Raw genomic sequence first — 15,397 nt, 5'->3', positions numbered from 1 at the left:
CAGGACGGGCGGCGGAGGGTGGCATCCAGGTGGTTCACGACACGCTGAGGCCCTGGGGCCTCGGGGTGTCAGAGTCCTGGGGCCACAGATGAGGAGGGTCCTGGTCTTGGCAAAACCAGCAGAGGGGGCAGGAGCATCCTGGGGGTGGTACCCAGACCCTGGTGTAGAGATGCCCACTGAGGAGGGCTGTCCCGGCCTGCGGTCCCTCACACCAGGGCAGGCCAGGAGTGTGTCTGATGGGGGTGTGTCTGATGGGGGTGTGTGTCTGATGTTGGGGGGCTGTCTGATGGGGGCTGTGTCTGATCCCCCAGTTGCAACAGGGCGGTGTCAGGGCCTGAAGACTCTGCACACGGTGGGCAGCTGGGGAAAAGCACAGTCTGAAAGCCTGGGGAACCTTGAGTGAAAAATGAGTCCACTGTGTGCAGCAGAGGGTGCCCGGGCGCCTCCCCGAAGACTCTGCTTGGAGCAGGCCGTGTGCCCCCGGGAAGGAGCCCACAGGAGACGGGAGGCCGACTCCACAGCCTCCCAGGACCTGGGGCAGGGGGGCCAAGGCTGGGGAGAGGCCCCGGGGCCCCTCCCACCCGCAGGGAGCGCAGCGCTCTGCTTCCTTGCTGGGTGCTCTCTCCCCGCCCCCACGCCCGCCAGAGGGCCCCGGCCTGGCACAGGAGCAGCACCCCCAGGATGCCAGGGGCCAGCAGGCAGGAGCACCCCACGCTGCAACTGGACACAGGGTCCCAACCCGGGAGAAGCCCCTCCTCCTCGGGCCTCGGGCTCCCGTTCCACGTCACCACCTGTCCTTGGCAGGGCAAAACCACACGTCACGTGGCCCCGCGTCTGCCCCGCCCACAACACTCACCCACACAGGAGACGCTCAGAAAGAAGGCCTCCCGGAGCCCGCAGACACCACCGCGGGGAGGAGTCTGCGGCTCCCAGAGGAGAAACCGAGGCCGAGGGCCTCCTGTCTCTCGGGGCCGGGGACCACGTGGGGTCCCAGGCCTCTCGAGCTCAGAGCGCCGGCTTGGGAGCCCTTGCTCTCCAGACACCTCCCAGCCCCTCCTCCTCCCTCCTCCTCGGAGGGACGGATAAGATGTCCTGTGTCTACCCTTAGTGTGGGGCGCAGCACCAGGCCGTGGAGGACACCCCACCATTTCCGCCAGCGCCCCCCGCACCCAGCTTCAGCCACACTGCAGCGTGGGCTCCGTCCTCCTCCCTGAAGGGTCTGTCCAGTCACAGCCAACCCTCGGTGTCGGACATCAAGCCAGTGGCCCACAGGCGTCCCCGGCAGGGCCATGGAGCCACGATTCCCAGGCCAAAGGCGGGGCCCCCCCGTGGCCCGCAGCACAGGGAGACCGCGGGCCCAGCCCCTAGCACGCTCCCGCCCACACTGGCGGCGGCGGCATGCAGCCCAGGCCCCCAGAAAGCCGCCCCACCTGGAGGCCTCCCGCCTGGGGTCCCCGCCCGGTGCACACGCATGTAGCTGCACACAGGGCCCCACACACCCACCCCGCGCCCGGCCCTGCCACGTGCAGCCCGCTGGACCTGGGCTGTGGGGGGCGCAGGCTCACCTGTGGGGACACACTCACCACCAGCAGCGTCACCAGATGGGTCTCCAGGGGCAGGCTCTCCGGCGGGGTCTCCGGCGGGGTCTCCAGGGTCCATCCTCAGGGAGAGGCGGGGAGCTGCTCAGGGGACCGGCAAGGAGGACAGTCAGGGTGCAGGCTCTGCACAGAAGGGGACGGACCCTCACGGCATCCACACAGGGCCCACTTGTGTGGCCGGGGGGCCGGGCGGCCTCGGCGGCCCCTGCTGGACCGGGACACTCAGCGCTGACCTCGGAGGCAGCCCCCCGTGAGGACCCCTGAGCGGCCCCGACGGGCACACCCAGACCTGAATAATCCAGGCTGAAAACAAAATGCCACCAGGGGGCCAACGAGCTCCTGACCATGTGCCTTTTACACAGGACACTTTTCCACACCTACGGAGGCGGCCTAGTTCTTCCTCACGTGCGGTGGGGTTTATGTCACAGCGACACACACGGCACCTCCTGCGTAAACCCGCGTCCTGACACAGGCCTGGGCGGGAGAGCCCTCGCGCTCTCCTCCCCAGCTCCCCCCGGAGGCGACCGCTCCCGTGAGCTTTCAGCAGTTCATTTGGATGTTGACACGCACACTTCTCACTGACACACAGATACGGCCGCTTCCCGAGGTTCCAGGCTTACGTGTGACCGACCACGCCCCCGTGGAGAGTCCACCGTCGTGCCCCTGCCCCCCACACCCCGCAAGCCCCCAAAACAGCTCTCTGGGTGTCTCCCGCCGACTCGCTATTTACAGGACACGGACACACAGCTGGGCTGAGCTGGTGCGAACGCTGGACACTTTCCTGCCTTGTTCAGGTTGCTCCAGACTTGTACTCTGGCCACGCAGACCGACTGGCACGGGGCCGGCCCTCCCACCGCAGACGACGTCCACCAGACACACTTTAGGCGGCAACTTCTGGACAGCAGGCTGCACACGACGGTGCTTCCCACCAGGAGGCGATGCCCAGGGTAGGGGGGCCTGGGGGTGGGCTGGCTCCCAGCTGGGGGCGACCTCCCAGCAAGACCGGGACCTGGAGCCTGGGGAGCAGAGCATCCCCAGCAGGGGAGGGGGCCGTGTGTCTGGGCCAGGGCACCGGCTGGAGGGCCACGCGGGGCCAGGCGTGCAGGCGAGCCACGCGGGAGCCCCAGGGCCCCCAGAGGCGCTGTCCCCGGCGAGGGCTCCACAGGGACACCAACCGTCGGGCAGTGCTGCACACTCTGGGCTCCAGACCCACTCCGCCAAGATCTAAAACCGAGCCCCCTTCAAATCCGCGGGGCACTTGGGCGCTTGGCTAAATCCTGCCAAGATAAGGATCCACCCTAACAAACTATCATGCCATGGCCCCAGCTAGGAAGTACCTGCTTACAGAACAAAATTCCACATTCTTCAGAGGAAGGTAACAGAACCCACTCTCTACAATGTATCATTTACAGTGGTCAGTACATAATATAAAAACCACAAGGCCTGCAGATAAAAGGAAACTATGACCCATAGTCAAGAGGAAAAAATACAGAAAAGGGCATAATAGAAAGTGACTCCAAGACAGCTCAGAGGTTGGATTCAGCAAAGACTTTAACACGACTATGGTAACTGTTCAAAGAATGAATGAAAAACGTGTTGGAAAAGTTAAAGGAAAATATGGTCTTCATGAGTAAACAGAGAGAAACAGAAACTGCACGAAACTACGCAAGAGAACTGAACGGTAATTCTCCAATAAAGAGTACAGTAACTGAAATGGGAAATCCACGGATGAGCCTTGACCGCAGATTGGAGATGGAAGATTAAAGGGTCAGTGAATCTGAGGACAGACCAACAGAAAGTATCCTATCTAAAGAACGGGGGAAAGGTTAAAGAAGAAATGACACCACTTCTTCCCTGCTGGATGTCCGGCAAGGCCATCACTAACAGGATGCCTCCCCAGGAAGTCTGTCACTTGTTCCCAGGGACACCCCTTCTCAAGCCTCGGCCCCCGTCTCAATCTGGACAGCTGCTCTCTAGCCTGGTGGCACGGCTGCTGCCCTAAGACTCCCCCTGCCCCTTCTCTCCTGGTGCATCCTGCATTTCCTGACTTCTAAGCCTTCATCTTTCTCAGTTTTCCTCCTGGTTCTAGAGGAGCACGTTCTCCATGAGCTTCCTGAGAAGAAATGCAAGGGAGGGACATTTAACCAGTCTTTGGTTGCCTAGAAATGTCTTCGCTGGGCACTAAGCCTTGGCTGGAAGGCTGGGTGTGCACGGGCTGCAGGCGAGAAGCCATCCCCGGGTATGTGATGGCGGTGGTCCTTCCAGCTCCTGACGGTGGTGCGGAGAGCTCTGAAGCATCTGACTCCTGGCCGCGGATAGGCCACATTTCTTCTCCTGGGGGGCCGTCCCCTGACAGCACCTAGGGTCAGGAGGACAGACAGGCAGGGCAGGGTCCGCCAGGCATGCGTGTGTCCCTCAGGCCTGGGAACTGTCCTCACACGTTCCCCGACCACGTCCTGGCCTCCCTGTTCTCCCTTCTCTCCTCTTGGAATTACTCCGACGTGGATGTTAGGCTTTCTAGAAGAACCTCTCCTCTGCCTTTGGGGGAGATTTCCTAAACTTTACTTCACAACCCTTCCACTCATCATTCATTTCTACTATCAAAACTTCAGTAACATCCAAGAGTCCCTTCCCCTGAGGGCTGGTGGCTTCCACAGCTCTCGTCTGTCTGCACGGACCCCGCCCCCCGTGCGCCGTCCCTGTCCTCCGAGGAGTCTGGGGGCCGCAGCTCACACTGGAGAGCCAGGCCCTGGACCGCTGCTTGGGAACTGGGGGGGGGCACAGCTGGGAAGAGCCTCCCTGCGGGTAACGGGGGCCCGGGACACCAGTCCGTCTGTCAGGAAGGAACCCTCCCTCCCCCACCGGGGGGCTCAGGTCCCCACCCGGCACAGACCTCCCCAAGGCCCTGTTCCCAGCCGGGCGCCTCTGCAGCCAGGCTCGGGCCAGCCCTCGGCGGTGGCGCCACCCTCCCAGCCTGTGACGGCACCTCTTCTCTCCTCTCCGCCCTCGCGCACGGTGGCTTTTCTAACATCTTTCCTGTCATGTTCGTGGACCTCACGTGAGGCCGGCAATCAGGCCCCTGCGCGAGGGCAGCTCTGGGAGAAACGCCGGGTGCCCCCTTCCCGCGTGCCCCTTGCTGGGACCTCACCCCAGACTCCTTCCCACCTGCCACCCCAAGTCTGGCCCGACCCCTGGGGGCCTGCCAGTCTAGGCGGCGGGGGTCTCTCAAACAGAGACCATCCCCACAGCACACCCTCTTGGGGGGGTCGGGGGGGGCACTGTCCCCCCGGCTGCCACGTTCCCGCCAGGAAGGGAGGGCGGCGCCTGTGCTGCTCTCCGGCCCCCCCGCGGGCGGCGCGGTCCCAGGGGCGAGACGGCAGCTGTCCCTCCGCAGCGAGGCTCCTTGTCTGCACGCCTGTCCTGCACGCAGCAGCCGTGCCGCTCAGGCCCCTCACGGCCGCCCTCCCGTGCAGCCCCGTCGCCGGTCACCGTCTCTGACGGGCCCACGGTCTGCCTGTCTACCGCAGCCCCTTCCCTGGGGTCACGGTGCAGCTCCGGCGCTGAGCGGGGGGTCCAACTCCCCGGCCCGCCCGTGGCCTCCGTGACCCCACCCGTCTCTGGGGCCCACCCGGCAGGGGTGTGACCCCCGGGCCCGCCAGCGGGTCCCCTTCCCACGGAGGCGCCAGGACCCAGCCTGTTTCTCCCTCTCCTCAGCCTCCCCCAGGCCCAGGTTCCCGTGGGGTCCCCTCACAGCAGCCCTGAGGCTGAGCAAGGCTGAGCTCTCTGCCGGTCGGGCTGGCTCCACAGGGTCAACACCGTTGACGGCCATTTCTAGAGCCCGTGTCCAGAACCATCCACGCACCACCCACCCACCCTGCCAAACACGCAGCAAACCCCAGGCAGTGAGCTCCAGGCGGGGGCGGTACTCCGGGCACAGCGTTCCAGCCCACAACCCTCTCACGTCTCCCACCCGAAAACACGAGAGGGGCTGAGAGCAATTGGGTGGTTTAAAGGAACCCCAAACAGGCGCCCTGGGGGCTTCTGAAAGGGCCTCCTGCCCACGGCCCTCCTCCTTCCACCCAGCACAACCGGCCTGGGCTCCACCCTCGTGTGGCCCGAGGGACCTTCGTCTTCGCGAAGGCGGCCTTCACCTTGGTAATAAAGACCAGCAGCAGCGCAGGGCGAGGTCCTGCCCACCCCGGAGTCAGGCCCCAGGAGGAACCCCGGCCCCGCGTGCCCTCACCCCTCGTGGTCAGGTTCTTTCCACGTGGGCCAGTCGGGGTTTTGTCCCCGAGTCCGTGGCCCTGAGGGTCTCCTTTCCAATGCAGCCGCCCACGTCCCTGGTCAGCCCAGCAAGGGGACAGATGACCCGGTGGTTTGTTTATGGGAGGGTATTTTTTTCCCTAATCCTCTCAAGGGGGGAGCCCCTACAATTAAGATTTGCTGCAGGCATATTTCCAGGTCCCTATTGGTCCCAATTCTCAGCCTTCTCTCGGGGTCACAGTGGCCAGCGCCCGGCCACTCGGAGGCAGGTGACGGGCTGCGATCTCGGGCCGGCCCCAGATCAGGTGGACAGACCCAGACCCTCCCTGGGAACGGACTGAGGCCTCCGGGGCTCAGCTCTGGTCTGCTCCTGAGCCCTGGAATCTGAAATCGACCCTGAGAGGCAGGAACGAAGCCCAACGTGCTTCTGGGATTGAAAACAGCTGGCAATGACCAAGTTCAGGGTCACCCCACTGCAGACTTTAAAAACTGACCTCATTTTAAAATGAAAAAAGTCTGCCTGGAGTCCAAACAGTCTTCAGCTGGAATCTTGGTGCTGCGTTTTCAGCGCACGCCCAGGCAAACAGCCTTCCCAGGACGGGAGATCCGGGAGCCCCCGGGGGGAGCACCCCCGGCAGTTTTCGACCTTTCTTTAAAACAGAGTCCCCACACACAGCTCCTGTGGCCGCGTGACTTTTGCTGGAAGGCGCCACGCTGAGCCAAACCTCCGCAGGCCGCCCTGGTGTCTGCCTCAAAGATCCCCGCTCGCCTCCCCCCAGGGCTGCTGCTTCCCCGCTCCACCCCACCGCTGAGGGCAGCGCCTGCCCCGGTGGCAGACCCGCCTGGAAACAGGCGCAAACCCGAGGCCGAGCGCGGGGCGGTTTCCGAGGAGACACACCTCGCAGGCCAGACTGCCTCCCCCTGAGAGCTGGCCACTTAACTACGCGGGAGCCTCCATAAAAGCCTACCTGTAAACCTACCCGGGTGCCTCCCTGAGAACTCACCTGACAGCCACCTGAGAGCCGGCCTGGTCTGCTACAGGTTCCGGGGCAACCTAGGGCCCCCAGACCCGCCCGCCCCACGGCCACCTGCCTCCTGCTTGGCACACTGACCGAGCTGGCCCGAGGCAGAGGCCTCCTAAACCCCGGCCCTCCGTCGGGCCCAGCAGGGGAAAGGGGGCAGCTCAGCAGCGCCCCCCTCCTGGGGACACGGCCGCCTCCAGACAGAGCGCCCCCGCGTCCACCACAGCCCAGGCCCCCCAAGAAGTAGGAGCGGAGCACGGAGCGGGCGCGCGTGGGCACGTCCCCCCACCCAGCCAGCTGTGCCCTAAGCAGGGCCGCGGCAGCAAAGCCTGAGACCCCGTGGGAGCCCGGAGCCCGGAGCCCGGAGCCCAGCGCACGCGGCCCGGGCCTGGGAAGGGCAGTGAGGAGCAGACGCTGCACTGTTTGACCCAAAGCCGCCCTTCAAACAGCCCAGAAAGGAGAACCGAGGGACCCCACGAGGAGTCATGTTACTGGCCCAGGCCCGAGCCTGCCGTGCAGCTGTCCAGCTGCCCCTCCGTCCACCCGGCCCAGGAGAGCACAGAACACGACGCATTCTCTCTGCACCGCGGGGAGCGGCCAGAGCCCCCCTTAGCGAGCCCGGCGCAGCACTCTGGGTCGGACACCTAATCGCGCTTCCTCTGTCATTTTTCTGTGTTGTTTTCCGCAAATATGGGGGCGCTGGCTGTGTGTCCCTCCGGGTGTCCCCTGTGCTCTCCATCGCGGGGCGGGGGGGGTGGTAGGGTGACAAATGGGCCGACAGTCTCCAGGGTCCACCTCCCCAGAGGGACCCCGGCCTCACCCGTGTCCCTGCGGAGGTGCAGGCAGGAGCCCGGGGCGGGGCTGGGCTCGAGCGGGAGTCGGGCAGCCTCCCGGCCCTGGGACCCGCCCTGCCGTGGGTGCACAACACGACCACAGCGAGAGCAGAAAAGGCCTCCGCACTGACTTCTGCACATCGACTACGTGTGCGGCTGGCAACGCACTGGGTGTACTGGGATTAAATAAAATATATCATTAAAATTAATTTGCGCTCTTTCTTTTTACAGAAAATTTAAAACCACACGTATGGCGCACATATTTCTGGACACACTGGTTTTGATTGAGAGAAGCAGCTGACCAGACGGCAGGGCGGCCCTGCAGGCAGCCGGCTGCCTCCCCACCGGCGGTGCCTGGACCCTGAGGGCAGGACAAGGGGAGGCCCAGACCCCCAGCCACCGCTGCTCACGACGGCCACGGGGAAACTCACCCCGCTGTCCCCCAATCCCAAATGCAGGCGGGGACGGGGTCGCCACCCCAGAGCCCCCGGAGGCCCAGAGCCACGGGGGTGCGAAGCCTCGGCCCCTGCAGACGCGGCCACTCAGGTGTCTTCAGTCAAACAACGGCGCTAACTTGAAAGCCATTCACGCTGAATGAAACGTTTGCACGTACATCTCGGTGATTCCGCTGGAGCTTTATCGAGGTGTAATTCACATACCATGGAATCGATCCTTTTAAAGTACACAGCTCAGCGTCTCTAGTATTTTCGGGGGTGTGCAGTCATCACCCCAACCCAGAGCCTGCCATCACCAAGAGACTGCCCGTCCCCACCAGCAGTCCCCCCGTCCCCCAGCACCCTCGGCCCTGCTCCTGGCCTGTGACTTTGCCTGTTCAGGAGCTTCGTACAAATGGAGCCATGATATCCGTCCTTCCTCATCCGGCTCCTTCCACTCAGCGCGATGTTTTCGAGGTTCGCCCACACTGCGGCATGTCGGCTGGGTCACGCGGCGGTGTGGACCCGGCCACAGGCACATCCGTGGGCGGGGGACGCCGGGCCAGACGCGCTGGCGCTTAACCCTCGGGGAAGCCCTGGACTCCTCCAGGGCAGCTGCCGAGGAAACGCCACCACGGAGAGCCTGGGTTCCCTGCGTCCTGGCCGGCGTTGCTCAGTCTCTCTTCTCTCGCCCTCCATCCTGGGGTATGATTTTTAACTCACTGACTTAAGGATTGTTCCTTTCTTTAAAAATTAAGGCCGCCAACTTTAAACACAGACAGTGACTCTTCAGGGACACCGCAGGGGTGAGGGCCGTGGGCATGGCCCCCCCACCCGGACGCCGGGCGGGCTGGCCACCGAGGGTCGCTGCATTGGTGTCTCACTGCGTCAAGTTCCTCCTGCAGCACAAAGGGACCAGCCCTGCAGTCTCAGCCAGAAGGCTCTGTGGGCTCTTTCGCACCAGGTGCCGGACTGTGGTGAGGGCAGGGGACACAGGCCAGGGGTCACCGGCCCCACCATTCGGGGGGGCTTCAGCTCCCTGCCTGCTCTGACTGAGGGCCTCCCGACGACCCACAACGGGGCAGAAATCGGATGAACGATGAATGGATACTTAAAAACCACATTTCACATTAAATATTTAATGCCATGGGGACGAATCCTCCCTGCGTGGCACGAAGCTGGCTGTCACCAAAGCGGCCCTGTCGGAACACACGCCCATGGGCTTGACTCACCCAGCCCTGGGGCGCCTGCCAGTCCTCTGGGTTCTCTCTTTTATTTTTTGTATTTTCTAAATATTATTCAACGAACACACTCCGCTTTGTATTCATGAAAAAGAATCAAACCACAAATGTTATTTTTAAAAGTTAAAATAAACTACGATGGAATCTTAGCTTTACAGAGGACGCCGGGTGCCTGCCCAGAGAAGCAGGGGGTCTGAGCACAGAGCCGGCCCCTCCTGTCACAGGCTGTCCGCGGCCACCAGACACTTCTGCTGTCTCGAGCAGCGGCCGTGGTCCTGACTCAGGGTCCCCGGGGCCGCAGCCAGGACCGGGGGGCTGGGGCCCAGGTCCCAGACGGCGGGAACTTCTGAGCCCGTCTGGTCTCTGCATCGCCCGCTCCAGTCTCCTGCCTCCCCCAGGCCTGTTCTGATAGGAGGTTCCGATGTCCAGGTCTTCACATTTATCACCGTAACATCAGGGCACACGATGTAAATCTCACCTTTCGGGAACGTTCAGCAATATTTTTACTTCTCTTTTGTCTTCCCTTAATTAGTCTTATCAAAAGTTTACTTCATTGGTCTTTGAAAGAGCTAGTATTGGGGGAATTCCCTGGCTGTCCAGTGGTTAGGACTTGGTGCTTTCATTGCCAAGGGCAGTGAAAAAACAAAACAAAACAAAACTATTTTTTGCTTTTACTAATTTTATACCTCTTGATTTAATTATTTAAGCTTTCTCTGTTTTCCTCAGTTATATATATACATATATATATATATATATATATGTTTTTTCAGATTATCCTCCATTAGAGGTTATTATAAGATATTGAAGGTCGTTCCCTGGGCTGTACAGCAGGACCTTGTCGCATATCTGTTTTACGTATTAGTGTGCCTATGTTAATCCTAAGTTATTCCCCCTGCTTCCCCCTGTGGTAACCACAAGTCTGTTTTCTATGTCTGTGAGTCTGTTTCTTTTCTGTAAATAAGTTCATTTGCATATTTGAGATGCCACACATAAGCAGCACCACTAGATACACATCTCTGCCTGACTTCACTCCGCGTGATCATCTCTAGGTCCACCCGTGTTGCTAGAAACGGCAGGAATTCACTCCAAGCTTTTCTCCTTATTAGCTCTCTCTGCTTCCTTTGGTTTCTCGTGTTTGTTTTTGACTTTGGGGGGCATGGGTTCTTTCCCACCACAGGTGAATGCTTTTTGGTTAAATGCAGGCTTCTTGGATTTGCCTTTTTGTCGTAATAGCTCAGATGTTCCTCTTCCCTCGGGCTGGCCCTCCATCCTTGGTCAGTGACCGGCCACGTCTGCCTGGAAGCCCCCAGATTGGACCTTTACCCCGGGATTCAGGAGCGGCCCCGGCCGTCTCCGGGAGGTGCTCCCTCGCGCCTCCACTCTGTCCACGTGACGCACCCTTCTCCTTCACCGGGTCCGGTTCTGTATCACAGGCTCATCGCTACCCGTTTGCTGGAAGTTTCTAGCACCTTACTCGCGTGCTGGCTTCTCCCTGCAGACAGCGGCGCAGCTCGGGGACAGGCCCTGGACCGCAGAGCAGCTGTCCCGGGGCAGGAGGCTGGACGGCCGTGTGTGTGCAGGGGGTGGGTCCGTCCGTGAGAGCAGAGACGGTGGCCGGTGCCTCCAGGTCCGGTGCCCCCAGAGGAGGCAGCCCTTCGCCACAGGGTCCTGCAGCACAGAACTGACAGTTTCCCAGTTCTGTGTGCTCCTCTCAACCCTGAACCTCCCAGGAGACCGATGTTGAGCCACCTGCTGTGTGCGTGACTTCCCCGGCTGGAGGGGGCCCTGCCCTAAACCCGCCCTTGTCATCCGTGCTTTCCTTCTTTAAGACTTCTTGGCGGGGAGGGGCAGGGTCCCCGCGAACAAACGCTTTCACAGGAGGCAGCCTGTAAACCCCTGAACTGAGCCCCCCGGGAGAAGCGTGGGGAGCGGGCTCCGCGCTGCGAGCCCCTCCGTGGGCTCGTGTGACGGACACAGCCTGGGGGACACGGGCCCCACATCCGCGTCTCTGTCACATCTGAGCCTATTTTTATTTTCTGAGAGAAGTCTTATGTGGCATTTTGGGGTTTTTTGGAAGTGCCCATTATTTAAAAAGGAAAAAAACCCAGCCTCCTTGTCCTGGGCTCAAAGCAACTCCCAGATATCCAATTCCTGCCATGTGATTGACACCCACGCTCCAGAACGAACCAAAGTTATTACGTTCTTCTGGAGGCACGTTCCAGGGCCAAGCCAACCTCCGAGTCACGTCCTCAGCTGGAGAAACGGCTCCCTCCCGGCGGCCCTGACCGGTGGGCCGCGAGATTCAAACGGTGTCCGCCGTTCCGACGATGCTGACGGGAGGAGCTGGGAGTCCTCGCTGCCGCAGACACAGTGCAGCGTCCTGGCGGAGGCCCGCTCAGGACGCCAGGCCCCAGCCGCGGCAGACGCCTCCACGCCCACAGGGGAACGCATTTCAGCTCAGATCCGAGGAGGTCTTCCTAAACAACCTCTAGAATATCCGATTTTAGAGCTGGAAGAATCTTAGAGGTCATTGAATCACTTCAACTTTCAGGGCATTTGTAAAATAGAAAAACGTGTACTCGAAGCCCTCTCAAAGATTTTAAAAAGTGAAACACTTTGAGATGATTGTAGGTGTACGTGTCCTTGTAAGAAATAAGAAAGAGGTGACTCGTATACCCACACACATCCCCCAAACCACAAGCAGGACGCTGCGTCGACTCAGTCAAGAACCAGAACGTTCCCGCCCCGTGCAGCCCTCCTGTGGCCCTTTCACAGCTGCCCGAGAAACAGATCTGTCAGTGACCCCTGGCAACACGGATCGGCTCTCCGTTCACATCCTTTGTCATTTCAAGAAAGCTGCACGGATGGGACCGCACAGCCTGGCCTTCCGGGGTCTGCGTGCAGCCGGCACACTCCCGTGAGAGGCGCGCACGTCGCTGCGTGCGCGCAGAGTGCACCCTTCCTGACGAGGGGGCTCCGCGGCGCGGACGCACAGCCTGTTTGACCAGCACCCCCGACGGGCATCTAGGCTGCTGCCAGTTTGGGGCTGTTAGGAGCAGAGCAGCGACAGTAACTCGTGTACAGTGGCGGGCCCAGGGATGGTGCTTTTTTCATCTTTTTATTATGGAGATAGAGAAGTTGAAGAACAGCAGGCACAGAGGACACCCAGAGGGTAATTCAAACAACGGGACCTTGGGGAGTGCGTGGACGGGCCACAAGCAGGCCACCAGAAACCCCGCACGTGGTGGAGCCCTGGCAGGAAGGCCGCCTGGAGCGGGGTTCAGAGTAAAGAGCGTGATGGGGGACCTCCGGGAGGTCCCGTTAGGACTCTGAGCATCCGCTGTAGGGGGCGCGGGTTCGATCCCCAGTCGGGAACTAAGATCCTGCCCGCCGCGCAGTGCGGCCAAAAAAAAAAAGCATGATGGGAAGACAGTCAAGAAGCTACAGAGTGTGACCACCTGACACAGCAGCTCCACCCCTAGGTGTGCACCCAAGAGAGCAGAAGACACACGTCCACACAAAGGCCCGCACACGACCGGGATTCACAAGAGCCAAACAGTGGGCGCAACCCACACGCCCATCAGTGGCTAACAGGTCAGCAAACACGTCCAGCCACACACGGCGCAGAAGCCCGCCTCAAAAGGAGGACGCTCTGACACACGCTACCACGTGGATGTGCCTGAAAACCACATACTGAGGGAGGGCAGCCAGACACAAACCTACAGGTGTTACAATTCCATGTATACGAATCGTCCAGAAGAGGCGAATCCAGAGACGGGACGGAGGCTGCCCGGGGCGGGGGGAGGGGTGACTGCAGTGGGGGAGGAGTTTGTGGCAATGGCCGCACAACTCACTGACCCACCTGAGGCTCACGGTCAAGGCGGACAGAGTCCGGTCAGTGAGGCCAGCCTCCTCCAGCCCGGACGAGGGGATCAGAGACCCGACACCCCGGTGGGTGGGGGCTCGTCGGCTGGAGGGCGTGAGCTGCGCGGACGGGGTGGGGGTGGGGGGCTGTGCAACGAGGAACCCCAGGGGGGCCGGCGGGAGGGGACACGGAGCTCAGGGACCCTCTGGGGCTGCGAGGGAGGCGGGAACCCTGAGATTGGACCGGACAGGGCTATGGGAGGTGTGGTCTGAGGAAGGGAGCGTCCACGCGGGAATTCGGGGAGGAGAGGAGCGTGTGTGGGGTGGCGTCCCCGCCCACGTCCAGGCCAGCAGCTCGGGAATCTCAGAGCCCCCACTGGTGAGGAAGCAGAGTCCTCGGGGGCACAGCCGCCCAGGAGGCCTTCCAAGCACTCCACAAGCACCCGTGCGGGCCCCTCTCACGGCAGCCCTGCCGGGTGGGCCTCACCCTCCCTCGTCCTCAGGTCAGGACACCTGCACAGGAAAGGTGCAGGGAGCTGGCCCAGGCCCACCCAGGAGGGAGACTCAGCTGCAACTGAGCAAAGCCACAGCCCCCATCGAGCAAGCAGGGTGCACACGGCATGGGGGGCAGTTGGGTCCCTGGGTCACCCCCGGGCTCCGGGCTCTGACACCACCCGAGACACCAGCCCCCCCACTGGGCCCCAGGGGATGCTGCCCGGTGCACGTAAAGGGGCAGAGCCCCCCACGGGAGTGTTTCGAAGGCTGGGTGCTGCGATGGTTCCTAGTACGTGTCACCGTGGCAAGGTCATGGTGCCTGGATATTTGGTCAAATACCGTCACACGTTGCTGTCAATGTATTTTTCACATGAGCTGAACATTTAAAACAGCAGGAAGCAACAGGAGCAAAGCAGAGACCCTCCATGATGGGGGGGGCCCTCGTCCAATCAGCTGAAGGGCGAGCAAAGCCTGCGGCCCGGAGGGAGCAGGCCGTCGCCTCCAGACTCGAGACCCAGCACCGGGTCTCCCCTGGCCTCCGGCCTGCAGCCCCCTCCCCGCCGACAACCCTGGGCTTGCCCGCCCCCAACACGGGTGCTGGCACGTGCTGGCGAGGACGACACCCGCAGGGGTGTCCGGGGGGCGCGTGCCGAGAAGGCAGAGGTCGGGCACCTGCACGGGGCCCCCGCCTTTAAGGAGCGGCTCCTGCCTCTCCTGAGGATGGAGCCACCTCAGTCCACCCGCAGGGGCCCCCGTCTCCAGGGGCTTCTACCTTCTCCGCGAAGCAGGAAGGCGCACCTCGCGGCGTTCACCGCCCGACACTGAGTAAAAGGAACCTCATGGAAACGGCGCCGCGAAGGCGGGCAGGGGAGCGCTCCCGCCGCCCGCCCCGGGTCTGCGGCCCCCGACGGCAGCGGCGTCCCTCTCAGGGCCCCAGAGGGAAAGCCCGCCGCGCCCGCCTTCTGCCCCGGGAAGCAGCATCCCCTGCCCCGGGCGCTGGGCGGGCCCACCGTCCCCGCTGCGGACGGCACGCCCGTCCGGACCGCGATTCCCGTGTTCCCGGGCAAACCCACTCTGCTGGTAAAGTAACCGGCCGTTTCACGTGCAGGGTCCACCGGAGGCGCGTATGTGGGGGGCACGCAGCAGCTCTGCGCCCGGCGTCCGGGGCCGCCCGCGGGGCCGCGCCGGCGGAGGGGCGCCGGGAGCGGAGGGTCCCCCCGGGCGGGACCGCCACGCGCCCCCCACGTGAGCCCCGGGCCCCCTCCGGCTCCGGCCCGGCCTCCCTCCCGGCTGCGCCCGCGCGCGGAGCCGCTCACCTGCGCCGGCGGGGTCCGCCCGGAACCGTGGCCCGGCCGCGGCCGCGGAGTCAGCAGCGGGCCCGGACGGCCTTCCGCAGCGCACAGCGGCCGACGCGCGCGGCCGAGCTTCGGGCGTCGGGCCGGGAAGCGCGAGCGCGCGGAGCCCCGGGCGGAAGTCCAGAGGGGCGGGGCTGGCCGGGGGAGGGGTCAGGGGACGGGGCGGGGCCGACCCGGGGAGGAGCCGGGCCGCCGGTTGGGGGCGGGGCCATGCCGGGGCGGGGCCATGCCGGGGCGGGGCGGCGGGGCCGCCAGGGGGCGCCGTGGGCCGCGAGCGGCGGCGCTCCCCGGC

At 63.0% G+C, this 15,397-nt stretch overlaps 1 protein-coding gene across 6 annotated transcripts in view; it reads right to left on the bottom strand.

Annotated features, from left to right (window-relative positions):
* EXD3 (exonuclease 3'-5' domain containing 3) overlaps window positions 1-15,207 on the bottom strand; it is a 76,579-nt gene extending 61,372 nt beyond the window's left edge. For 4 of the 6 annotated variants that reach the window (XM_057721110.1, XM_057721111.1, XM_057721114.1 and 1 more), the window contains exons 1-2: window positions 15,067-15,159; window positions 1,566-1,679 (exon numbers count right to left, since the gene is read on the bottom strand). In XM_057721110.1, coding sequence (XP_057577093.1) covers window positions 1,566-1,659 — 94 coding nt within the window. In that variant the 5' untranslated portion in view covers window positions 1,660-1,679; window positions 15,067-15,159. Of the gene's footprint in view, window positions 1-1,565; window positions 1,680-15,066 lie in introns of all 6 variants that reach the window. The other 2 variants (XM_057721112.1, XM_057721109.1) reach the window with 2 other exon arrangements.
* Window positions 15,208-15,397: the final 190 nt, after the last annotated feature.

Source organism: Hippopotamus amphibius, chromosome 2 (assembly GCF_030028045.1).
Source record: "Hippopotamus amphibius kiboko isolate mHipAmp2 chromosome 2, mHipAmp2.hap2, whole genome shotgun sequence".
Taxonomy (NCBI): Eukaryota; Metazoa; Chordata; class Mammalia; order Artiodactyla; family Hippopotamidae; genus Hippopotamus; species Hippopotamus amphibius.
This window is presented reverse-complemented; position numbering and strand designations above follow the sequence as displayed.